Below are 27462 nucleotides of genomic sequence, written 5' to 3'. Positions count from 1 at the left end.
TAGAGACTAATATAATTTAGTTTTTAAAAAAATTTAAACCTAAGGTTTTTATAATATGTTATCATTTATATTTTCTCTTAGGTTTAAGGAGTCGTTGTCCTCTAACTCTCATCGAGACAAGCCATCTTTGGACCCCAACTTATTCACTGGTCAACGACATTCCCACACTTGATCGTCTGAAGCATTTAATAGATTCAAAGCATACCAACACAAATAAAATAAAAAACTTAATATATAATTAAAGGCTCCTTAAGGGAAATATTTGGTTTTGAAAAATTAATTAAGTTTGTTTTCTTTCAATTTCATGTATATTTTTTAAGTGTAAGAGTTGAATTCAATTCTAAAAACAAGAACAAGTACTTAAAAACTATGTTATTTAATTCGTAAAATTTAACTTTGGGTGAGTATTTAGTTTTTGGTTTTTGAAAATCAAGTCTATTTCCTCCACGTTTCTTACAACAATATGTATCTTTTCTTAAATACAATGATCAAATCATGAGTCAAATTTCAAAAACAAAAACAAGTTTTTAAAAACTATTTTTATAAAGAGTAAATAACAAATGAAATGATTAGTAAACCGTTTCAAAGAACGAGAGGAACTAAACGTTTTAATTGAATTGAATTATTGGTTTTTTTTTTCTTTCTTTCTTAGGTTTAGGCTTTTAAAGAGTGGGGCAAGAGGAAAAGGGTTTAAAAATGGAGTCAAAATTCGTTTGAATGCTGATTCTCAAAGGTGGGGCAGAAGATCTAATTCTGTCTATTACTAAATCTTTTTATTGTATTCTCTCTTTCACTTTATCATCTCTTACCAATCCCAAATATATTCAATATATGACGCAATAACTCATTTTACATTTCCAATTCTTCTTCTTTTTTTTTCGTAAATATCTTTTCCATAATATCTTATCATTTTCTTTTTAAAATGAAAAAAACTATATATAAAAAAAAAAATTTACAAATCTAGCAAAATGTCACCGTGTATCAGTATCAGACTGTAATAGACTACTATTTATGTCTATCAGTAACATAAACGTTAGTCTACCGCATATTATATATTTTTAAATATTTTAGTTCGATTTGTTATATAATACTTTCAGTACTTCATGTATTATGTTTGTATGAACTCTAAACATCTTGATTGTGTTACTATTTTTTTTAACAAAATGTTAGGAAGTACTTTCAAAATATAGAAAAATGGTAAAGTGGTAAAATAGATTTATATATATATATCCCACATAATGAGAGATTTGCCTATAAATATTTAATAAAAAGATTAAGAGGGTAAAAGAATTAATGAGTTAATGTTTCAACTTAGTAGAAAATGAAATAGCAATAATAAAAGGAATAATATCTAAACAACATTTAAATTGATAAATGATGGATTAAAGTTTAGCATACATGAACTATTATTAACCTATGCTATAATGCATAATTAAATAACTTTGTATTTCTTATAGTATTAATTTTACAAATTGATGTATGAATTTAATCCACTAATAAGAAATATATCATGTTATGGAGGAATTAGGCTAAAAAAATAAAAATAAAAAATAAAATAAAAGATTTTATAGTAGTTTAAGGAATTTTAATTTTTTTCTACTAAAAAATATGGATATTAAGAAAAAGAATAATAAATAAGGAGAAGAAGAAAATGAACAGAAACTCGTATTGTTGAAAGGGTACCAAATAGTTTAAATAATTTATAGTACTCTCCTCCGTCTATAATGATAACGATAAGTATATGTATATTGTGAACAGAAAGAGAATATATGATATCTAAATAGTACTGTACAAAAGTTTTTCATATAATTTTATGCTCGTGCGAATATGAAAACCACGAGAATATAACTCTTCTTCCAGTAAACCTTATTCTAAGTGTCGATTCTCACCTTTTACATTTTTTAAAAAAACTTTCCCTAGATAAATCTTTTATCATGGATGGTTAATTGTATGCATAAATAATTTTTTTAAAAAAAAAACTTGAAAGCTTACAAAACTAAACATTTAATTTAACCTTTACTTTAATTCACAAGCATAATTCAAACACAAATTGAAGGCTAATTAATTGGCAACCTAACATACACAATATCTATATATCTATACACACATTGCATATAATTAAGCAATCACATTAACTCTAATGTTTTAAGTTTCACATTCATTTTCTAATTCTTTCCTTTTTAGAAAATAATTTATTTTAATTTAATTCCTAATTATAAAACCTAGTTCATTCTCATAAAATGTTTAGCTAAGATTATAACGTAAGAATATATACAAATACCAATATTAAAATACAAGAGTTTGAACACATGACGTCACTCTGTATCGCTCTTGTTCTAAAACCATCGTAAATATATAATCGTCGGTTGATCCAAGAATTCAAGTTGATGGGTGAAGAGAGATGTAGGATGATTTAAAAACACATATTAACAATGAAAGGAATAAGAAGAAAAAAGGTGAAAAAGTAGAGGAAATTAAATAGTTATTTTAGAAATGTTATGTTGCTTGTTGATTATTTTAGTATTGTAGTTAGTACAACATGAGCAAGTGAGTGTGGCAGTGGTGGCAGTGGGGGGCAGACTGATGTATGACTGATGAACTGAAAAGATATGTGAAGAAGAAGCGTTTTCAATCTAAAACACGAGCAAAACGAGCTCACAACCATACTTTACTCCACAACCCTTAATTAATAAACTTAATTCTCTAAACCTACCAATCATATTCTTAATTTTATGATTACTTTTTATTATTGTTATTCGAAACTTCCCGAAGAAGTAAATATCATGTCGACTACTATCTTCGATGATCTAATCATCACCCATCAACAACTTCTAACTGCTACTTCTACTCATATCATCTCCATGTTATACAACTCGTTAACTCTAGCCATTATCGTATCAAGAATATGACTAGATCTCATTGAGAAATATGTCGTCATCTATAAGTTAGGAGTGTAAATTAATTCTCAACTCAACTCATATGTTTAGGTTGGTTGGATTGACAATTCGAATAACCCAAATTAATTTATAAATCCAACCCAACTCGTAAAATATGGGGTTATGTTGTATTTTTTTTTTTTCATTCCCTGCCCAACAATTGTATACTCTCTTGTATGATTGTTAGTTTTCTAGAGGTTGAGTTGGGTTGAACCGGTATTTTCCAACACCCCAAGACCGAACCCAACTTGAAAAAAATTACTCATATTTTAAACCAACTAAACTCAATCCATATAATATAGATTTGTTGGAATTTTTTGTCCTAAAACTCGTAGTTTGTAAATCATATTCTATTCAATAAAGTTGTTATTGAGAAATTAAATATTATAATCTTAAATCCAATAAATCAAAGTTCCAAGGCTATTTTTTGAATAAACTTGAACTTTATGTGTAAACATAAACGTGGATCAAGTTCGAGTATATAGCCTAAATAGTCTATAGTATATGAAATAAAGGTTGGGCGCCTTATTTTGAGAGACTATGGATGCGGCCCACTTTGTAGTACAAACGATGTGATCCTAATCGTTCATGTAGAGACATGAAAGTGGGGGCATCCTATGTAAAATGTTTACATAAGACTGAACCATGAATTAGTCATTTTTACGTTATAACACCGTTTACTGTTTAAAACTGACTATCTCAATTATTGATGACCTAGGTAACTTAGTCTTAATCCTGAGTTAACTATGAACTCCTGTTCATACGAGATTATCCTTAGATCTGCATAGGTGAGGGCAGCTCATCAGCGTTGGCCCAATAAGCCTCCCATTTCAGGGGTAAGATCGGGTGGATAGCTGGGAACATAGGGTACAAGATGGAATTCACTCCTACCCGCTTTAGGGTTAGTAGATAGGTTGCTCTCTTAAGCACTGAATCCAAGTCTTGAACAAGGGGCCCCACCCTCTCATTGGCCCGAGAGGGATTAAGTTTATAGGTTGAACCTTAAACCAATTGTTCAATAGTGGATTAGTGGGACTTAAGGAGCAAGATGTAATCTTGGGGGTAAAACGGTATTTTGACCCAGCCAAGGTTACGAGCAACCTGTGAAGGATTAACTTACTGATTATGGTTTTATCAAATGGACACAAATATATCTATAGTGAGGGGAGTGCAACTACGGGACTTTAGTGGAATGACCCGTTAGTTAACGAATGTTGATTAACTCGGTTTAAAAGAGTTTAGCTAGTTAATCTTGAATCGTTGGAGCCCATGATCTATAGGTCCATTAGGTTCCTCTGCTAGCTCATATGGATTAAACTTAGAACAGTGTGATGAAATAAGTCGAATTGTTCGAATAGGGAGAAGAAAGGAAAACCGACATATACAGTGATATAATCGTCGGTCTTCTAATTAGAAATAGAGCTTTATGTTTTACATACTATAAGTATGAATGCGGATTCATACTAAGAAGCTCGGAATTGGTCAAAAATAGTAAAAAGTCAAAATGTTGACTTTTGACTTTGAAAAGTCAAACTTTGACCGGCCTTATATTCAAATGTGATTTGAATTTTGGAAAAATGAATGCGGATTCATGCTCGGGAGGTTGGAATTAGTCAAGACGGACAAAATGGTAAAAAGTCAAAATATTGACTTTTGACTTAGAAAAGTCAAAGTTTGACTTTTGACTAGAAAAATCTAATGACCATTTTACCCTTGGACTAAGTTAGTGGGAAAATCCAACATTTTGTTGGATAATCCCACTAACTCTTAGTGGGATATGTGGCTATATGAGATATAGACACCTAGCCCACTAAGTTCCACTAATTGTTAGTGGAATATTAGGTGTTGAGATTTGGCAATTGAATTGCATGCATTTTTGCATGTAATTAGGCTATAAATAGAGATGTTTTCAAATGTTGAAGGACTTTTGCCTCTTTTATCATTTTCATAATCTCAACAAAAGAAAAAAGAAAGCTTCCAATCTCATTTTATCTCCATTACTTTCTACACCAAAATTGGGTCCCACAACCCGGTTCTTTGTCTAGAGGATAGCAGTTGAGTACTAGTGGTGGTCTCGGGTAGAATTGGTAAGAAGACATCAAACCTTTTGTAAGCTTCAAAGGTAATACTTCTTAAAACCCTAATTTGATTAGTTTATGGTTACATGTTAATTGTGGCAATTAGGGTAGAAATTCGATTCTTTTTCCGCTGTGCATGACTTAGTTCTATCAAGATTTAGTAGTTTGGGTTGCCAAATTATTCATGTTGGACTTTACGACACTTCTACTAATAGTAGATAGCGATATAATTCTATAACTGTATAAACTCTATTAAGATTAATAGAATTTTATCACTTTAGAGAGACTTTCGCGTCTTTATCTATCTTCACACCGACAACAGGGAAGAAACTCAGTAAAACAACACATTTTTAAATGTAAAAAAGAAGAAATACGATCCCCTTTGGATGGTTGAAAATTTTCTTACCTTGATCTCAACAAATACATTTGGTAATATTACACATGTTTTTCTTTAATTCCTTTTTGTTTTCTACAAATAGGCATCCTAATCAAAATTATAACCAAAAATCTCAAAGTGTTTATCTTGTTGTATGCATTAAACCCCAAACATATTATATATCTTTACACTCAAACACTAACATATATCATTGTTTAAAACATTTAAGTTCCAATGTTTTCTTTTTCTTTTTTACTTTACATTTTCCTTGCTAGAACTTGTGTGCTTTAATTTTAGGGGTAGTTTTTACAAATTGGCAAATGGAATAAAGGGATAAAGAGGAAATTAGTATTGAAAAATATGTGAGAAAAGAAAAATATACAAACTATAGCTAATTAAAGCAGTTGAAAGGTGTGGGAAGAAAATTTTAAATAGGAATAATAACGATGGATGTAAATATACGGGCCATTTTTAAAAATAATAAAATAAATTAAAATATTTAAAAGTTATAACAAAAATTTAGATCATATCAATAATAGTTATTGATAAGCTTCTATCACAATAGAATAACAGTGATGAAATTTAAAATTTTTGTTATAGGTTATAAATATTTGGTGTGCATCTTTATTAAATTTATATTTCTATTAATAAAACCTAAATTAGATTAGACGTGAGTCAAGTAATAACAATAATTTTTAAGAAAAGAAATATAACATAAATATATGTTTTTAAAATTTATTATTAAAACGTGAATAGATAATAAAATATTTTTAAGTTATAAGATTTATTAAAATTGACAAACTATTTACTGTCTCTAGAACAAAACTAATAAAACTGACTGCACTTTATTTTTCTTATAAAGAGTAAATATTTTGTTACATGTTTTATTTTTTATAATTATTTATTTATTTATTTAGAAGTATAATAGTTAAAATAAATATCTATAACATAAAGTAGAGTAGATAAAATGTGTTTATTAAACAATAATAAAAATGCAAACTATTTACACTTTCTGACAAAAAAAAAAAAGTTAAATGTCAAAAGTTCACTACACTCGATTTTAGCATAAAGTATGAAAAAATTTATCAAAAATAGCAAATTTTAAAAAATATTTATAACATATAACAAAACTTTCAGATTATGTTTCTATTAGTGACATTGATAGACAATGATAAAAGTTGATCAGTTTCTATCATTTCAGTATAGTTTAATTTATTTTACTATTAAAAATAAAGTTCAAAATGTGTAATGATTTTAATCTATAAAAAGCAAAAAAGAAAGGAGAATAATCCCAAAACAAAATTTAAGAAAAGAATATATTATTTATGAAAACAATATCCCATAGTTGACCCAAAATCTAATTAAAAATCAACTAATGGTCAATTAGAGGGTCCCATGCATTGTTCTTTCATTTTCTTTTTTTCTTTTTCTTAGAAACTTAATAAATAAATAATTTTATTATATATATATATATATATATATATATATATATATATTACATTTGCCTTTTCTTCCACGTTTTCTAATTTAATTTAATTGTGTGCAACGTAGACCCAATTTGCACCACAAAAATAGAAGGTTTTACTCTTTTTCATTTTTTCTTCCTTTTTCTAAAGTTAGGAAAGGATGACGAAATCTTCCAGCTTGTATATATCACTTTTTTTTTTTTCTTTCTTCTTCTTCTTCTTAATATTATTTTAATTTTGTGGGGTCAGAAAATTTATTTTGAAATTTTGATGGAAATTAAAAGAAGAAAAAGAGAGGAATTTAAGAAAATTAAGGAAAGGGCAACATCACTTTCGATAATAAACAATAAATAATATAGAAATGGAGAGACAGAAATGACTTTCTTAAACATTTATTTATTTATTATTTATTTATAATATGTTTATTTCACTTTGAAAGTAATTTTTAAAGAATAAAAGTATTGTTTATCATAGATTATTTTGTGAAAGAAAAAAAAAGTAAAAACTAGCTGTAAACTTCATTTTTATTTTAATCATTAAAATGGGTTTTTGAAAATTACTTATCTTTTCTGGTGGACAATTATTTGCATCTTCTTAGCTCAATATTAAAAACAAAAACGATTATTTAAAATCTAACTAATCATTTTAGATTTAAAATTTTGATTTCTGTGTTTTTTTAATCGTTATTGATATAAATAATATTTATAGAATTCTATTAAATAAAACTCAGTCTAAAACTATTTTAAAAATAGGTTTTATCATTCCTATCTAACATCTATTATGACTCACTTCAAAAATTAAAATAAATTCAACCAATTCAAGTCATTTTAAATTAATAGTGAGAATAGGCTACCAAATATGTTATCTAACCCTAGATTTCTAGGGTTTTAACTATTTATGATCAACACAACTCGAAAGCAATTTTGATTGTATACTTAGTGATTTTTTATTCGTCATAGTACCTTTTTTTTTCTCTTCCTTCTAATTTTTTTTTTCTTTCATATGAATCCAATTCTGCCATTCATTGAGGTAATATTTCTTTTAGTTTATTTTCTATGTAGGTTGTAATTATTTGATTCTACTTTATTTTCATGCTCGGAGATTCCAAATTAGAAAAAGAAAAGGGATTTTTGAAAAAAGAATTCAAAAGAAAGATAATGATTTTTTTAAAAAAATGTGGAGAGAGAGAATGATTTACATTTTGCAATTTACTGTATTTTCTTTTCTTTTTTTAAAATTCAACCTCAAAAATATTTTTTGAAATTTAGAGAGCAAACTAGAATAATATTTCAAAATAGAATTTATATTTTATTATTATTATTGAAAAATTAGTCAAAACCAAATTATAGAAATATATTCTTAAATTTGAATAACAATGTATTATTAATATTTTTACTAAAAGTTATCATAGCTAAATTTTGGGTTTAAATATGTTGAATAATTTATGATTAGATTATGGGGTTAAGTTGATTAGAATTAAAAAGAAATTTATTTTGAACAATGTGTTAAGATTAATTAAATATTTATTATATATTTGGTAAGTATATTTAATTAAAAAAAAATTGTAATTCTGTAGAGAATGTTATTATCTCAACGAAAAAACAAAATACCCACTTTAATGTACGAATTAAAACTATAAAATAGACCAAATTAAATCATTTGAGAAAAACAAAATTTTAATTTGGGTAAGTTTCTTTTGATTTTTTATTTTTATTTTTGTAGTCCATCAATAAAGCATATAATATAGGTATCTATCATACAACAAGGTATCATGAAAAAGAAAATTCAACAACAAATGTATAGAACGATGAATCTAATAAAAGCTTAAAAAGTAAGAACACACAAGACTTAGAATGAGTTAAGTGGATTAGCCTTAAAAGCGTTTGGAGTAAGGGATAAAAGTTATTTTAACCATCGTTTTGCTACGTACCACTCTTTATAATACTAAACATGGTTTAAATAATAAACTGTCATTTATTTAAAATATTTCTTCAATACAAAGTCTTGAAGTGTCTAACGTAAGTTTGCTAATCATCGCTCTAAAGCTCAGAGTCCAACAAATATCACCTCCCTTAAACAACCATCTATACATGCAACTAAGTTAATGATAATTAATTCTAACAATTATTTCAGAGTGTTTAAAGTAATAAAGTTCACAACGATTAAACAAATGCATCCACACATGCTCAAACTATTTAAGAAATGGATAGATTTGATGTTTGCAATTTTATTTTCATCCACCATGACATCATACAAAATGTAAAGTATATATTATATTATTTAAATCGATGTAAATCAATATGGAAAAGAAGAAAAACCCATATTACAAAAATGAGTGATTGAAGGCCTTGGAGTTGGAGCCAAATGTCATACTGCCAATACTACTACACGTTCCCATTTGAAAAATGATAATAAATAAGGTTGAATGAAGCTTAAAGTGGCCAACAAATTGAGTCAAATCAACTTACCCAATTTGTTCACAATGAGAGAGAGACCAATAACATTAATTATATACATATACACATATAAGGATATAATATATATATATATGAGAAATGAAAATAAAAATAAAGGAAGAGAGAGAGAGAAAATGTATGCACTTTCCAATAATAGGAGAAAATATCAAAGTTCGAGTAGGCATGGAGAACTGTGCGTCATGTCACTTTGAAGCTTTGCATCATATCAATTTTTGTTTTTCTTCTTTCTATTAAGTCTTAATATCAAACCTTCAAGTTCAAGTCATAGCATTTCCTTTTTTTTATCAACGAAAAAAATTACACTTCTCAATTAAAGTAGAGGTTAGATGGTATATAAAGAAGAAGAAAAAAAGTCTATTTCTATTTCAACCATAAGAGGATGAATGATTGACTAATGATATTTATGGAATATTTTGAATACCGAGTGTTTATAGTAGTGAATTTTTAGAATTTACAGTATAAAAAGTTATATTGAGATGAAAAATTGATGTATTAAAATTTTCGTTTTAGCTCGATATTCTATTTTTATTTGTGAATATTTTGAAGTTCAATGAGAGAGAAAGTGTGAGGAATGAGCGAAAACAAGTATTATGATAATACTAAATTAGGAAATCCTAACATCTGCATTGTGATTATATTAGGATTTAATTCGACAAACGGTTTCTTTCTATTTCTAGTTTATGAGACAACTAGAATTATAGTTGGGAAGGAAAATAGAATAAAAAGAAAATCGAGAGAAATTCTTATGGATAACAAAAAGAATTGAATCTTGAGTTTTTTTTTCACTTGCAACTTGCAAAAATGACAAAACAAATTATAATAATTAAATCTACAACAAACCTACTTTATTATTTACAAAAATGACAAAAAAATAAAATACAACTTGATTTTATTATTTTTACTGTTTTTGCAAAATTACAAACCTTAAAAATATTTCTGTAAAATATCTAAATTAACTTGCCACCCACTATTATTTTTTTGTTAAAAAAAATGTATTTTGTTATATTAAAAAAATGGTATATTTATACAAAGAGATAGAGTTGATGAGAAAGAATAGATATTGAATTTGGGGGGAAAGTGGTGAATATCGATGTGGGGGCCGTACGAGGGGGGGGGGGGGGGGGGGGGGGGGGGGGGGGGTGATGTATCACTGTCAAAGCTTTGTACCCTCGTACCCGTCGTGTCTCACCACTCCCCCCACCATCTGACTACTCCCATTTTATCTTATTTTCTCGTAATTCCCGCTCTCTTTTCTATTCTTAACTCTCTCTCTCAATCAGATCAGATCCTCTAATTCTGGCTCTGGGCCTCTCTTCTTATTCATTTACTGGGCCTCCAAGCCCACCCTTACTTTTCACCTTCATCAGAAGCAGCCTAACCTCTGATGCCACAAACCTCTTTCAGTGCGACTGCCATGGGAGTGCATGGCCTCCTTCTCTGCTCAATCTTCAAAAGATTGATGAGGGTGTTTACGCCAAGGTTAAGTTAGAGTTTGAATTAATGTGTGTGTGTGTTTGGGATTTAGTAGTAAAAAACTTGGATGTTGATCTCTTTATGGTTGGTTGGAGGTTGTTTGACTTGACTACTACTGCTTGCATTTGATCACTCGAGGTAGTGATTTTATGATCATCTTGCTCCTCCACAGATTTTCTTCTCTGCATCTCGGTTATGGCTACCATGACAGACTATTTTTAAGGTTACATGTGATTACTCTTTCTCTACTCTCTCTGATCGACTAGAAGTAGGAGGAGAGTTATTGAACAAAGGTTTAAATGAGGTCCCATGTAGAAGACACTTCAATATAGACACTTGCATTAAATATATTTGATGTGGATAATTGATTAGATTTGATGCGAACGTGGTTTAATCTCTGAATCCTATATTTTCTTTTAGGTATATAGTAGAATTCTTATTTATAAAGTGTGTTTTCCTATAAACTTTGTAGATATATAATTATTGTATGAGTTTTAGATTTGGTTGGATAACAAAATTTAGTTTTATTTAGATTAAATTAAATATGAACATGTTTGATTAAAGTAATTAATTTAAAAACACATCACACATGCATCGTCGAGATTCATCAATTGACGTGAATGTGAATTTTAGTTAATTCAAATTTAATTATTCGTGATTGATCCAAAAAAAATCGTTTAGATTTAATTTTAAAAAATTTAAATATAATTATTTCTCATATATATTTAATAAAATGAAATAAGTAAAAATTGTTATTTGTGTTATTAGGCTTAAAAAGTAGTTCAACCCAATGGAGCCCAAATGACCAACACCGACCTCCTAAATTCATGAAACAAACCCAAACGTTTCTCTTTTTTTCTTTTTTAGTAACAAATTAAATATCCATTTCAATTGGTTTTCAAAAAGGGATGGAAATTGTTATAATAAAATTTGATGAAACTACCATTTACAATTTGCATTCATCCTTTCATCCTTTCAACCAATAGTAGTATTTGTCGAAAATGATATTTGATACATGACACTCTATAATAAAGATCATAAGCGAGTGGAGTGTACTATTTTACTTCCCTTATTATACGTCGAGATCAACTTCAAGATTCTTTCCAAATTTTTTAAAACTTGAAGTAAATGTCTCGGTCCCTCTCGCTTGGGTACGTCATCGAGATGATGCATTTTTGAATTAAAAATTTGAAATTGAGGTTAACTCTTCTCGAGCCAAATTTCCCACGATAGTCCACATGTTGAAACACAAAAGCATTTAGGTTAATTGTTCCCGAGCCATCATGGTCTCGAGATGCACTGAGCTGAAAAGCAAAAGCAATTATATCAATGATCTCGGATCAAAGTTGTCCCGATATAGCCCCAAACTAAAGAACATAAGCATTCAACGAGATAGCCCCGAACTAAAGAAAAATATTATGTAGTATGATCTCAGACTAAGGTTGCCCCAAGAAGTATCGAGAGAGACTGAGAAATTTTCTTTAAGGAGTTTTTTAAATTTGGGAAGAATCTCAAGGTCGATCTCAGTCGAGATTGACCCCAAGAAAAAAAAAATCATTGGTTCCGAGATGCACCTCGTCAAGAGAATGAGATTTCAGCGTAAAATTGGGAGAGGAAAATAACTCTATTTCTCATGCCTCAATCGTGAAGTTGCGTTAAAATAGTTCATTCTACTCTCCTCAAGTCTGACAACAAATCAAACACAAACTATTATAATTGTCAAACTATTACAAGTCACTTTTTACTCCAAACGCTTCTAAAATTAAAAAATAGTGGGATAAGCAAAAGAGAAAATCAATTAAATGAAAATAGGGAAATTTGCTTTATTGTGAAGGAGAGGAGAGATTAAAAATTGAGTAATTTATTAGGCATTTAAATCATGCCCTAAAAGACCATAAAAAAGCCATATATATATATATATATATATATACATTTTATTTGATTTCTTTCTTCCCTTTCTTTTCTTTTCACTTTTTGGGATAATATAAAGGTCAAGCATTTATTCAGACTTGACGCCTTTCACCTTTTCTCTACTTATAAACTTTTTCCTTTTCTCTTTGCCCATAATTATCACTATCACCTTTGTGTATTATTTTCAATCCATTTTAATACTACAATTCTTACAACATTTATGGACTCTTTTGTTGCCTTTCTAATTTAAGAAGGGTAGAACTAATTAAAATAAAAACAAACCCCTTATCATTTATTGTATTAATTTTCATTAATTGTTTCGTTTTATTTGAACTATATTATTGGATTCATCTAAATTTGGATTACTTCATTTAATTTTAGTAGGTTTTGGAGCTCATCCATGAGATTTGAAATAAGTGTGTGAGTGTTCTCATTTGTTGCTTTGGCGTTACCTTATAAGTTAGAATAAAATGATTCTGACATCTTAAAAAGTGAATTTTTTCATATGAGGTGGTTTTTTTTTTTTTCTTTTTGTATTTTTCTCTCTCGAGGCATTCTCTAAGTTCATTTGGCTAATAAAACTATTTTTCCCTTCTAATTATATTGGATTGTAAATTTTAATTTGTACAAAGAAAGAAAATATATTGTAAAATCTAATGAAAAATCGTGACATCATGTTAATTTAGGTTTTCAATTTTATTTTGGGACATATGTCAATTTTTAATTTAATTATTTGTATTTTTAGTTGATAATGTGATAAATGACGTGACAATTTGTAATTGATAATTGAGTTATTGCTCAAGCGTTTGTTTAAAAAAATTGAAAACCTTTATTAAAATAATATTTGGAGAAAATAAGATTGGATTTAAAAAATATAGAACTAGAAACAAAACTATTTTCAAACAAACCCCAAATAATTAGGTAGGGTTGGGCATGATAGACCAAATGAATGAGTCGAGATCGATTTAAATATTTACTAAACTGGCCATAATTGGTTTGGTTGAAAAACCGAATTTGATCGACTAATGTTCACCCAATAGAGACATTTGTATGAATGGTTTGGAAATGATGCAAAAATGAGATTTTAACTAGATTTCTCAAAATCAAAATTTCTAACTTTTTTGGTTGATTTAGTAAACATTTTTCAAAATAAATTTTCGCCCTTCTTGCTTGCTTGTTTTTCTTGTTTTAGCTTGCTACTTCTTCGGATCCTTTTACCATTGATATTATCGCTAATTGTTCTAGTGCAGCAGGAGAGCCTTCCAAAGTTTTTTTCTTTTTCTAGTTTTGAAACTCTTTTAGATTTGAAGTAAGAAGAGAGAAAGTTGGAGTGGAATGATGATCGATAAAGGCACACCCCACATGCCAACTCAAGGAGTGGATGAACTATCTTAACCTAGCAATGAAGACCCTATCGACAATAATCTAAGTCAACTACACATCTATAATAAATATGATAACTTTCAAAGGTAAAATAAGTCTATTATAATACTACTTAACTCTCAACTCGACACACTTATACATATACATTCTATATACGAATTAACCCCCCAATGTTACCTTATGCATTAAATTTTAACACAAACAAAGAGAAGATTATATAACCTTGCATTACTTTCCACATTCAAGTAAAAAATCTTGTTTTTGACTTCACACCTTGCTTGTTGAGGAGGAAGATCCAATAATAACAACAAAATAGCAAAATATTTACTTATCCCAACAAAAGTTTTCTTTTTTCTTTCTTTAATAATTATATCACAATGTGAAATTAATTCAAAACTCAATTTGAGTTATAAATGTGAGCCACCTTACCCAATTAATTTCAAGGTTTAACAAAAGTTAATTAAAAAAATCAATTGTTTTAATTTAAAAAAAATTATAATGATATTTTATTTTTGTATGTTTTTCCATTTTGAGCAGAAATTACGAAAGTTGTAAAATCGTGGCGCACGTGTAGCGTGGATCACGTGATGTAATCTTAGCGTTATCTGACACGTGGAGGAATGGAGTTTACATCAGAGTTTCAAAGTTAATCTAAAGAATTATTCATCCGAGGGGTAAATTAAAGAGAGAAAGTAAAAAAGGAAAGGTTAGGACAGTAAAATTTGATATTTCTTCCATAACTCCAACATCTCAGACATTTTCATCTCAAGAACTGTGACAATGACGAAGAGGGAAGAGGGAATTATTTTTGGATGTTTGTACAAAGACTAAAGTACCCTTTCAAACCTACCAAGCGTGGACGAAATGGGTTAGTAATTGATGGGAGATTCCTGTGTTTTTTGGTCATTTCACAAACCCAAAGGCCTTAGCTCTTTTGTCTTGATTACAGTGGAGAACAGAGGACCAGATCAGTGGAAACTGGGAGGAGAGAGAGAGAGAGAGAGAGAGAGAGAGGGGGAGAGAGCTGGAGCTTGGAGGGGAGAGAGAGAGTGAAAGAGAGAGAGAGGGGGAGAGTGAGGTCGGAAAATGGACCACAACGGCGGTGGGGGGAATAGGGCGGAGGCGTTGCGGTGGTTGAGCATAGCGGAGAAGCTTCTGGCGGCGCGTGATTTTTATGGAACTAGGAGCTTTGCGATCCGGGCTAGGGAATCGGACCCGATAGTGCTGGAGGCAGCGGATAGGGTAATTGCTGTAGCGGATACACTGCTGGCGGCGGAGGGGCGGATCAACAATCAGTACGACTGGTACAGTATTTTGCAAATTTCACAGCCGACTCAGAGCATTGAGCTAATTGCTACTCAGTATCGACGACTAGCGCTTCTTCTTCACCCGGAGGCCAATAGAGTGGCTTTTGCGGATCACGCTTTTAGGCTTGTGTCTGATGCATGGTGTGTGCTTTCGAATCCGTTGAGAAAAGCGTTGTATGATAATGATTATCTTATGTGCTCCAACAAGTTTAGCCCTGGAACGACTGGGTCGAGTCAAAAACCCAAGTCCCCGCCGCAGCAGCCACAATTTCCGCAGCCGGTTAGAACTAGTCCGAGGAAGGAGACTAGGATGACGGTAGAGGAGCCTCAGCATCAGGAACGGCCACCGCCACCACCACCGCCGGAACGCCAGCAGCCGCCACCGCCACCGCCACAACCACCGGCGCAGCCTCCGCAGCCACCACCTACTCAACTGTCTCCTCACCGGCCACAGCAGCAGGAAGATCCGCAGCAGCAGCACTTTGTAAGAAAAACCCCCAAATCGATGAATGCTAAAGTAACCGTAGAGGAAGAGAGGCCAAATGTCAGTGATGTCAATGAGTCAACTCCGGAAGCTACTCAGCAGCACATTGACTCAAATCCTCCCTCACGGGAGGCAGAGTCTACTTTACCGACTGAGTCCACTTTGCCGACTGAGTCGAACATTCCGAGTTTCTGGACAGCTTGTCCATATTGTTATAATCTGTATGAATACCCAAAGGGTTACGAGGATTGTGTGCTTAGGTGCCAGAATTGTTCCAAGGCATTTCAAGCACTTGTTATTCCTTCACCGCCGGTAGCTGATAGTGCTTCTACCTTCTGCTGCTGGGGGTTTTTCCCACTTGGGGTTTCTCCCAATGCTAAAGGTGCAGTGGGATCTGTAGCCTGGTCGCCCTTTTCAGCTATGTTTTCCTGTCCTTTGCCTGGTAAGGTGGGAATAAAGTCGGGGAAAACTAGAAATGTTAAACCGATCAAGAAATCTACACCAAAATTTTTTTGTGAAGAGGATGATATTTATGTCGAAGTTTCAGAACCAAGTGACAGTTCTGATGAAGAGTGGGGAAGGATAAGTAAGAAGAAGAAGCCTAAGAGAGGTTTGGGTAGTAGAATTGATAAGAGAGCACATTCTGAGAGCTCACTGAAAGGGAACACAGGAAATGTAGGGAATGGAACCACAGATGAAGTTGTGAATATGAATGGGCAGTTTGGAGAACAAAATGGGTTGGTGAGGTTCGGTTTGTCAAACTCTACAAAGGCTGAGCCCAGTAAGAAGGCTGTGGCAGCCGTAGGGGGTACTGGGAAGAAGCATAAAGGGAAAGGGCCAAAGGAACTAGGTAAGTTAGATTTGAATGTGGAATTCAGCAATGAGGTGGAAGAACCCGCCACAGGCGTAAGTGGAGAACATGGGGAGGATAACATTGAAGGAATTGGGTTCTTTGAGGGCCTTGATGAATTTTTGAGTAGTCTGCCAATACTTAATGCTGTGGCCGATGATAAGGTCAAAGCTAGTTAGTAAGGCTCTTGGATGTTATTCTTAATGTAAGACTCTTCCTTTTTAAAATGTTGTATTTTGTTATTGTAGTATAAAAATAATTTAAAGCTCCAATGCCTTTTCCCCAGTCGTTCCTCTCTTTTTTCATTGCCATTAACATAAATCTGACCTATGTCCCGGCTTAACTATCCTAACGTGTTTTCTTTCTCCGGCTTAACTAATTTAATTAAAACTTCACTAATCTAAGAACTGTGAAATTATGCAGGTGTAGTTGTGGTTTCTACGTCAATGTGTAGCGCATATTTTCTCTGCTGACTCAATTTATATCTATATCTATTCGAAGTATATGTTTCACTGTTTTGATTTTTTGTGTAATATGTCGAGCTTACAATTCTCCATTTCCTCTGCATGTCCGATATTCATTCATGGACACTAATTTACCCATTTACTCTGCATGTCCGAGCTTACAGTTCTCTAATGGTCTAACTTTCCATGCAATTTTTCTTTATTTCTTAATCTTTAATGATGCAAATGAGACTCAATTAGCAAATAATACCATTTGATTAAGAGGGTTGTGAGCATTTGCTGTCATTCTTTTGGCTTGTCATTCATGATGTACTTGTCCATCCTTTTTACGATTATGTAGGATTTTTAGTATTAAGGAGAAAGCATTCTATTGGAATCCTTTCGGTCATGTTAATCATACATCCAAAGGAAGCTACACTATTGTCATGATAGAAATTATGAGCATTAAACTTTAACTTCCACATGTTTACTATCACAATGTCTAAGTCCCCGCACAACATGTATATGTTCATTATTATCCACTTATCCCCACATCCTTTCAAATACATCTTATGACATTGGTTGCTTATACGTTGATATGTTCACTCCTTGGTTACTATTCCTAGAGATGAAATTCTCTTGTTAGAACGTATTGGTGATCATGGCTATTACTTTTGAACATTTTGTATCTCCTTATGAAGCTTCTTATAATTAGCAAAAGAATCATGTGACATTCTAATGTAGGTTCTTATCTACACTTCCTCGGTTCCTCGTCTCTCTTTAAAGTTCTTGACATACGACCATTATAATAAAAGTTGCTATGTGTTCTTCTGAACCCAAACTGACATTGTCTTTAGATGATTGCTTGTTTATGCAAAGGGTAGGGCATTTTCATAGTTGATGTTTTCTTCGACATGCCTGTTCTTTGAAGTTTCTCATGATTTATAAAAAATCCTTTTTATTGTATTGTGAGCATTAAAATGATATCTCAAGCTTTTGACACAGTGTAGACTCTGAACGTAAGACACAAGGGTAAACACTTGCTTGGTAACCCTCATAATGTTTCATTTGGAAGTACAAAATTTATTTTACTTTTCCATTTGTTTTCTAGTGAGTGCGCTGCGGGGTGTCTGTGTTTCTGGCTTGAATTCTTTGCTATGGAAAAACACATTCTCTAATTTTGTGTTTCTGAAGCATTCAATACAGGGTGAAGGGATGAAGATTGTAAAAAAATAAAAGGCAAGGGTCGGGGCATTTGCTGAAGTTGGTGGTGTTCTTTTGATTAGCGTTCAGTTGTGCCTTATATTCCAACAGGTGGGCTTGTGGGGAGCAGTAGAAAAACACAAGGAAAATATGGACTGTTACTGTTTATTGTTTAAAGTTTGGTGGCTGTCAGGCAATTGTTCTTTGTTTGGTATTCTTTCATTTACTTTCATCATCAATACATACAGTTGAGTTCACCATGTTGATAACTTGGAATCTGCTCTGCTCTCTCTCTCTCTCTCTCTTCCTTAACTTTTGCTTTATTATTCTATACACATCATTGCCCTTTTGTTTTCCTCTTAGCAGGAATACAAGTTTTTGGGATGCTGATTAGTGCTAAAAAAAATAGATTATTTCTATTATTATTTTTCTAAAAAAAGCTCCAATGTCTTTCTTAAGTTTCCAATTATTTTTATTTTTATATTTTAAAGAGATATCAGTCACATTTTTTTGCTTTGACAAAGGTTTTTTTATCTTTTATGTTGGGAGAGTCATCTGCGAGTGGCAACAAGTTTGGAATATATAGTTAGAATTAGGTTAAGAGTTGCTTGAACTCTCCTCATTTTATGGTCTTTCTTGGTGCAATCCATGTTGGCCACATATGTACGAATGAAGTAGGGGTAAGAATATGGGTTGAACCCGAATAGTGTACGGACTAATTTGGGTTGAATCCGAATAGCACACGGACTGCTCAACCCATATTATAAGGGTTGTGTTGGGTTAGGTTAAAATATGGATTGAATTGCGTTTAAAAAAAATCGTTAAAAAATTAGGTATATAAATTTTGAATTATGTATGTTTGAAATTTAAGCGTAACAATTTTGATCTTTTATAATAATTAGAAATTAGAAACGAAAAACAAAAAAATACAACCAGACAACCCAACCCAACCTATATTTTATGGGTTTGGTTGGGTTAGAAACTAAATTTGGGTTATTTAGGTTGTCAACCAAAATAACCCGAAAATATGGGTTGGGTTGAGAATGTCTCCCAATCCAACTCGATTTCACCCTTGGTAGGAAGCGGTTTTCTAAAAGTTTTCTTGACATCCAAATGTTGTAGGATTAGAAAAAATTTTCTTGACACTCAAATGTTGTAGGGTAAGAGGGTTGTCTTCAGTACATAAAAATTGTAAGACGGTTAAAGAATACCATTAGACACTATAAACATTAAGAAAAGTTAAGAGTAAAAGACAAAATTAACCTTCAATAATTCTATCAAATTGGGATTTGATCAACTGCCAACTTTAGTTATTTTAGGACATTATTGATGGCATGATAATTGGTATCCATTTATGTACAAATTTGATACTCGAGAGGACGTTGGATACTTTGGTTTGTTAAAGAGTAAAGTTAGTTTTTCAACGTTAAGTTTGAAAACTACCAATAGAAATTTATCTATCATCGACACGATATGAAATTTTGTTATATTGTATAAATATTTTCAAATGCATGTTTTATAATGATTACGGGTTGGACTTACGAGGGAATTTTATCAATGTATCGTTCAAAGGATAATGAAGAGAATTTGTCATGTGACGTTGATTTTATTGAGTGTTGTTTGGACTATATGAATGATGGATTATCGTGTTTTCTTCTAATTAAAATGAGTTTGACTAACATGTTGATGGTGTTTGATAACATGTTTTAAAGTTTAAACTATTTGAAAATTTTGAAAAAAAAGTTGCAAGTATTTGTACGTATGTTTTTCAATATAACAATTGCGAGATGGAAGGTTTAAGCTTCCAACTTTTCGGTATGGAAGGAATAAAGCTTATTTTGATTAGTACAAGTATGTAATTAAAAGTAGGTGAGCGTATTGATTTCTTATTTACTTAAAAGCACAATTCAAATGTGTACGTGAAAGTTATGGTATTATTTACATGCCTCATGAATGCTTAGAGGGGGAGTCCTAACTTAACACCTTGTAATAGTAAATGCAATCAAAATAGCGCCATATTACGAACATGTTGCGTGTACGTATTGATATTAATTTTAGAAAATTACGATTTCAATTTATGATATGTAAGTGAATTTATTAATGCTCTAATTAATTTCGACTTTGCTTATCCACTTTTTTTCAGTTCAATAACATGTAGAGGTCAAATTCAAAGGTTGATTTTTTTAATTGAGTACGTAGTACTCTCGATTTATCAATTAGATTTGGAATGGTGAAATCTATTGTTTCGTATTCTTATTAATTAACAAACTTAATAAAGTTGCATATTATTTAGAAATGCATAAATTTAATCGAAAAATTGTCAAAAATAGCAAATTTGACAAAATATTTTCAACATATAGCAAAATTTTTAGATTCTATTAATAATAGACACTAATATACTTCTATTAATGATATTGATAAGTCTGTCGGTTTCTATTCTTGAAAGAATATAAAATTTTGCTATAACTTGTAAATATTATAATTTATTTTGCTACTTTTTTTAAAAAAAATGCAAGACGCATAATAAAGTCACGTTTCTCAAATAAATACTCATAAATATTTACAAGGGAGCTTCAACTTAATAGTAATTAGAATGTCTTTCCTATCTAAAAGTTGAATGTTTGATCATTTCCTCTACGATTGTGTTGTACTAAAAAAGATAGTTCTTGTTCAATGAGATTTTTAAAGAAATCTGAGTCATTGAATGAGCTCGTAGTTGTACTGATTCTTGTCATGTAGAACAAATGCCTCGTTCTCTTCACAGTGAGTATGCCTATTCTCGCGATATGCGACAAAAAGAAATCTCCAAAATAAAAACATGAGAGAATAAATTGAGTTGTCGATTATGTTCTCTTAATATATTTTATACCACTAAAATAAAATAAAAATTGTCAAAAATAGCAAATTTGAAGCTATAACATTCCTCCGATGACAAAATAGCTAGTGATATCCCTAATGGCATTGGAGAAATAGAAAATAAATTTTTGCTATATAACTTGTAAATATTTTAATTTATTTTACTATTTTAAATAATTGCACCAATAAAAAAATGTTTACACAGCAAAATTTCTACAAAAATATTGATATTAAAAAAAGAAAAAGAAAAAGAGGTTTGTCATTTGATAATAGTAGCGCGTGAAAAGCACGTGCATGTCATAGCGTGAAAAGAGGACGCAGTTGCTTTGTTTTCCGTTACTCTCGTTGGTTCCCGCTAAAGACTTGCTCCTCATCTCCCACTTCAAAACCCCCACTCTCTTCTTTTTCTTTCTATTCCTTCTTTCATTTCTCTCTCGATCTCTCCTTTCCTCTTCCTTCCTGCTCCCATGGATGAAGAATACGACGTTATTGTTCTCGGTACCGGCCTTAAGGAATGCATTCTCAGTGGCCTTCTCTCCGTCGACGGCCTTAAAGTATTATTCATTCTCTTGTTATTTTTCTTTTTCTTTTTTTTTTCTTTCTATTTTTCCTGTTTTGCATCTTCATCACTTTCCAATAGTACATGTCCTTGAATCTCTGTTGATAAGAAATTGTGTTTTGCTTTGCTTAGGATTTGGATTTGGATTTTGTATAGATCTGTGAAATGTATCTGTTTATGAAATCTTGCGACGATGATAAATGGAGGTTGTAAATGATGTATTGGATAGTGATTGAGCTCTTCAGGCTGGCTTTATGTAAATGTTAACCACGGATGAGTTTTGTTTGAGGAATTTTTGTTCTAGCTTAATTTGTTGTCGATCACTGATGAGTTTTTAATCGAAATGTTTTGAATCCAGTTAAGAATTATTGTTTTAACATTTCGACAGCATTGTATCAATGCCTGAATTTCTTTATTTTGAGCTGCTAATTTTGTTTTTAGAACTAACAACTTTTCTGCGATGGATAAGTTGTTCTTCGAAAGTTTGTTTCCCTTAGGAATCTGTTCTTATCCTGGTCTGGTCTTGAACATGGAGAGTACATTTAGTTTTTCCCTCTTGATTTTGGGATTAAACGAGAGTGATCAATCTTCTGGAACAGGTACTTCATATGGATAGAAATGATTATTATGGAGGAGCATCAACCTCTCTCAATCTTATACAGGTTCATTATAATCAAATTCTTGTTTTAAGTTTTCAATTAATTAAAATTTTTATTCCCTTTGCCAGTTTTCTGTTCTAATATTTAATATGTTTCACTCCCCTCCCCCATACAGCTTTGGAAGCGTTTCAGGGGGAATGATAAGCCTCCAGAACAGTTGGGCTTGAGCAAAGAGTACAATGTTGATATGATACCCAAGGTAGGTACATATTTATCCACTGTCATCGTATGTTTTTTGAAAATAGTAATCAAGTTCCCACATTATAACTATTTATTGGTATTAGATGAATGATAGTAATTGGTTAGGGAGTTCGTTAGGAAAGTTGGTTATAAATAGAATGGAGAGGAATGGAAAAGGTAAGCAATATTTTGGAATATGAATTAGAGCTTGGGAGTTATCTCAAGATTAGGAGGCTCCACGTACCTCGAATACTTGATTTATTTTGTATTTCGATTATCTTTTTTATTTAAGTATATCAGGTTCTATCACAAACATAATTTATAAAAACAGAAAATTAGAACAAACCTGTTATCATTAGGGACTTGAGTGTTGCGGTCGATCTGAGAGCTTCTGTCCATTTCTTCCTCCATAGTTCATGATGGCCAATGGCGGTTTGGTTCGAGTTCTCATTCACACAGATGTTACCAAATACCTACACTTCAAGGCTGTTGATGGTAGTTTCGTGTACAACAAAGGAAAGGTATACTAAATGCTTACCGAAAGTTTCCCGTTTCTATTTTTTTATTTTTAATTTGTTTCTTTCTTAACAATTACAAAGAACAAAGAAAGAAATGTTAGGCTGTTAGTGTATTTGATCAAGTTAACTGTCAACACACTGCTTTTTTTTCTTCCTTCTATTCTTCAGGTTTACAAAGTTCCAGCTACTGATGTTGAAGCTCTGAAGTCACCACTCATGGGACTTTTTGAGAAACGTCGTGCTCGAAAGTTCTTCATTTATGTCCAAGATTATGATGAGAGTGATCCAAAATCTCATGAAGGTTTAGATTTAAGCAAAGTTACAGCTAGAGAACTCATTACGTGAGTTTGTCTTGTCCCCCATACTAGTTTTAAACTAGATTTTACGTGACTTTTATTTTTATGGGAAGAAAGACTTTTCACTCATTCTTCTGCATTTGGTATTGCAGGAAGTATGGACTAGAAGATGATACAATTGACTTTATTGGTCATGCTTTGGCACTACATTTTGACGATAGCTATTTGAATGGGCCAGCATCAGATTTTGTGAAGAGAATGAAGGTAAAAACAACTATCTTTTATGCTTTTTACTCTTTACTTTCGTCCGTGCATTTGTTCTTTACTTAGAAAACATATTTGAAAATATTGCACTGCAATATATCAGAATGGTAACGTGCTTGTCTTTAAAGGAATTGACATTTGTTGTATATAGCTTTACGCAGAATCCTTGGCGCGCTTCCAAGGAGGATCTCCCTATATCTATCCACTCTACGGACTTGGAGAGTTGCCTCAGGCATGTTTATAACTTTCAGTTTTTAATATCATACAAGGGAAATTTTTCATCGTGCTATTTTAAAATTTTGGCAGGCATTTGCCCGTTTAAGTGCCGTTTATGGTGGAACTTACATGCTCAACAAGCCAGAATGCAAGGTAAACTGATAAAGTACCTTGCTAACAGTTGCGTTCTAGCCTAGGCTCTGTAAATTTACTGATTATCATCATGTTCGTCATAAATCAATAACTACTAAGCAACTTGAAAGGTAAAAGTAACTGATTTCTGCTGAAAAAGGTAAAAAGTTATAGATTAGCAGTAAATGCATCTCCTATTCCCGTTATTTCTAGCTATTTTGAAGCAGGAAACAGTGATATTTGACTTCTGAATAGTGAATTAAAGCATGGTAAGTTTATAATGAAACTTAGCCTTTGAAGTTTAACGTAGTGCCAAGTCATCCACCGACACTTCTGTTATTTGCTTTAATGTGACAATTCATTCACTACCTTAATGTTGTTCACAAAAAAGTTTATCTATACTACTTTCTTGATTTTTCTCTTTCTATTATATTGTTGCTAGCGAAGAAATTAGTTCCTTCTGAACATCCAGCATTCAGTTCTTTTGAGACTAATTGATTTTCGAATAACAGGTTGAGTTTGCTGGTGATGGTAAAGCTTATGGTGTGACTTCCGAAGGAGAAACTGCTAAATGCAAAAAAGTTGTTTGTGACCCATCGTATCTGCCAGACAAGGTAACTCTTGACATCGAAAAAGTACTAAACTATGAGTTATTGGGCTGAATCAACTTCCACGGTTAAGAGAACCATTAACCAGAAGGCCAACGACTGATCCTCATATGCAAAATTGCTTATATATTTTCATCTGCCGATCCTTTTCTATTGAATATTCAACAGGTTAAAAAGGTTGGAAAGGTAGCTCGTGCAGTTTGTATAATGAGTCATCCAATCCCAGACACCAATGATTCTCATTCAGCTCAGGTTATCCTGCCGCAAAAGCAACTTGGCCGTAAATCGGACATGTAAGAGTTATGCATAAACATTTAAAAGAGATTTTTATACAAATGATAATAACTTGCCACTCACAAACAAACAAAATCTAACTTTCTAAATACGTCCTATCGCATTTTATATAGTATCTTGTTAAGGATGATTACATCTATCGTAGTAGTAACACGATCGCCATGTCTATGTCTATTACGATCTTCATTTTCCTCTACTCCACCACAATATTGATGGTAAAAGTACAACAAAGTGTGAGAAAAGTGAATATCGTGATAAACATGGTCATCGCGTTAGGTATGACCCATTAGGGCTACGATATTATATGACATGAAATGGTTTTGTAGCTAATTAGTTGTTTTTCCTAATTCTTAAATTTGTAGGTACCTCTTCTGTTGCTCATACGCACACAACGTTGCTCCAAAAGGAAAATTCATCGCTTTCGTTTCGACGGAAGCAGAGACGGATAATCCTGAAGTAGAATTGAAGCCTGGGATTGACCTCCTTGGACCCGTTGATGAGATATTCTATGAAACTTATGACAGATATGTTCCCATAAATAACCATGAAACAGACAATTGCTTCATTTCTACGGTAACTTCTTAATTCACAAATCTATTTCTTCCATTACTCATAAAATTAAAGCAACTGTGTCAGAAATATGTCATCAATGTTGCTTGAGCTTCTACTTGGCTGTTTTTCATGAGCTTTTGAAAACCATTGGTTTTATTTTCTTTCTAATGTAGAGTTACGATGGAAGTACCCATTTTGAGTCGACAGTAACAGATGTGCTTGCCATGTACAGCAAGATCACTGGAAAGGTAAATAATTGTTACCACTCATTTTCAAACACTTCCAACTTCTTTTCTTTTCGCAAACTTTTACTTCAAAATTTTCACATCCTTTTGAAAATCCAAACTTCACCATTTGGTCACCGTTTTTATTTTCTTCTCATGAATCAATCCCATACACATTGTCCCACATTTATAAGAAACCCTTAAAAAAGATTCAAGTTTTCTAAAACTAATTTCTTTTTCTTCATTTTGTAAAACATCTATGGAAATAGATTGAAAAACATACCGACTTACTAGTAAAAAATAATAGGGTAATTTTTAAAAACTAAAAACATAAGTGAAAGATCTCATTTAATAATCATTTAGTTTTTCAAAATTAAATATACAAATACTTCCAAATTCGATACTTACTTTTATACTTTCTAATAATGTTATAAAAAATAAACAAAAGAAAAGATTTTAGAAATTTATTTTAGTTTTGAAATTTAACTCTTTCAATTCAAATAAGATAAAAACTAAATAGAAAATTGTCTTAATTTTAAGAAAAAACAAAAACAAAAAACTAAAGCGTATCTAAATAAAAGATCAAATGGGAGTAATTAAAAGAAAAAGTAGAGGAAGAGTAACAAGTGAAAACAAAGAAGAAATGATGAAAATGATGAAAGGTTGTTTGTTTATTGGAGAATTGAAATGAAATGTAGGAGGAAAGTGTGTGTGTTAAAGTTAAATGATTGTAAAATGTGTTATGTTATGGTTTTCAGGCAGTTGATCTTTCCGTGGATCTCAGTGCCGCAAGTGCTGCTTCTGAAGAATGAATGAGTTCTTAATTAATTCATAATAATCCCTCAATTCTTCTTTTCTTAAAAGACAAATTATGAAGAAAAAAAAAAATACTAAACTAAACAAAACAATTTTGTTTCTTTCTTTCTTTCTTCCTTTAATTTATTTATTTTTTCTACACATTCTTCTCCAATTAATTATTTTGCTCATTTCAAATATACATTCAGATGAATTACTATCTTTTCCTTTAATTTCACATCTTTATTATATTCTCGTTTATCATTCTACTTCACATCCATCCAACATCCCACAAAATTCTCTCTTTACTACATCTATTCAATTTACATGATTATGTAATCCATCTTCTATTTTTCAAATTAAATGCAATCGATAAAATATTAGGTTTTAAATTTAGTTTTTTTTTAACACGAAATTTTGTAGTTATCATAATCATTCAACTTTTTAGTTAAATTTAAAGTTCAGGACCTTGGTTAAGTTTATTTCGTTAACGTTCTTGTCTAATAAATTTCATTACCAACATGATACTTGTTTCATTGGCGCAATTTTACAAAGCTAAATTCCTTATAGGATCTCTTACAAATAGCATTCATCACGGTTATGACATCGATCCAATATGTATTAGTAGTAAAAATGTAGGTAAATTAGATCTAAGTGCAAGCATACACAGTTATAATCTCTAGTATTTCGTGCCTTAGGAGTAACATCAGTTTCATTTGTTCAAGAACATAACTAAACGTGAGAAGAAATTAATTATTCACAATTTTTTCCATGCTATATTTCAACATTAAAACTTGTCATCTTCCTTAATCTCAACCACGACCACTTGCCTTGATAGGAACAATGAAAAGTTTGTAGGAAATAGGAAAAACCTTGAGTGCATCACGAATGCATTTATGTAGGTGCTTCCACATCTCTCTAC

The 27462-nt window shown here is 31.4% G+C and overlaps 2 protein-coding genes and 1 long non-coding RNA gene across 4 annotated transcripts; 2 read left to right on the top strand and 1 right to left on the bottom strand.

The window, feature by feature from the left end:
- The first annotated feature begins 15076 nt into the window (after positions 1 to 15076).
- Positions 15077 to 18658, top strand: LOC101202983. 2 transcript variants are annotated; one of them, XM_004136842.3, is made up of 2 exons: positions 15077 to 16946; positions 18391 to 18658. In XM_004136842.3, exon 1 carries the CDS (start codon positions 15187 to 15189, stop codon positions 16918 to 16920), a length of 1734 nt encoding a protein of 577 aa, XP_004136890.1. In that variant the 5' UTR covers positions 15077 to 15186; the 3' UTR covers positions 16921 to 16946; positions 18391 to 18658. The 2 variants fall into 2 exon arrangements, with proteins under 2 accessions (XP_004136890.1, XP_031744866.1); XM_031889006.1 differs by having other exon boundaries at positions 18379 to 18658.
- Positions 18659 to 21601: 2943 nt separating this feature from the next.
- Positions 21602 to 26633, top strand: LOC101207318 (guanosine nucleotide diphosphate dissociation inhibitor At5g09550). The gene is made up of 13 exons (XM_011660518.2): positions 21602 to 21797; positions 22402 to 22464; positions 22577 to 22660; positions 23055 to 23162; positions 23328 to 23500; positions 23608 to 23719; positions 23871 to 23951; positions 24026 to 24088; positions 24580 to 24681; positions 24844 to 24968; positions 25332 to 25542; positions 25695 to 25769; positions 26504 to 26633. The coding sequence occupies exons 1-13, from the start codon at positions 21711 to 21713 to the stop codon at positions 26555 to 26557; spliced, it is 1338 nt and encodes a 445-aa protein (XP_011658820.1). The 5' UTR covers positions 21602 to 21710; the 3' UTR covers positions 26558 to 26633.
- Positions 24323 to 25475, bottom strand: LOC116404995. Its single transcript, XR_004218040.1, has 2 exons — positions 25336 to 25475; positions 24323 to 24933 (listed from the first exon to the last, which is right to left on the bottom strand). It is a non-coding gene; the product is annotated as an uncharacterized LOC116404995 (long non-coding RNA).
- Positions 26634 to 27462: the final 829 nt, after the last annotated feature.

The sequence above is a fragment of the Cucumis sativus genome, chromosome 7, assembly GCF_000004075.3.
Source record: "Cucumis sativus cultivar 9930 chromosome 7, Cucumber_9930_V3, whole genome shotgun sequence".
Taxonomy (NCBI): domain Eukaryota; kingdom Viridiplantae; phylum Streptophyta; class Magnoliopsida; order Cucurbitales; family Cucurbitaceae; genus Cucumis; species Cucumis sativus.
Note: the sequence above shows the minus strand (reverse complement) of the source record. Positions and strands in the feature narration are given on the sequence as shown.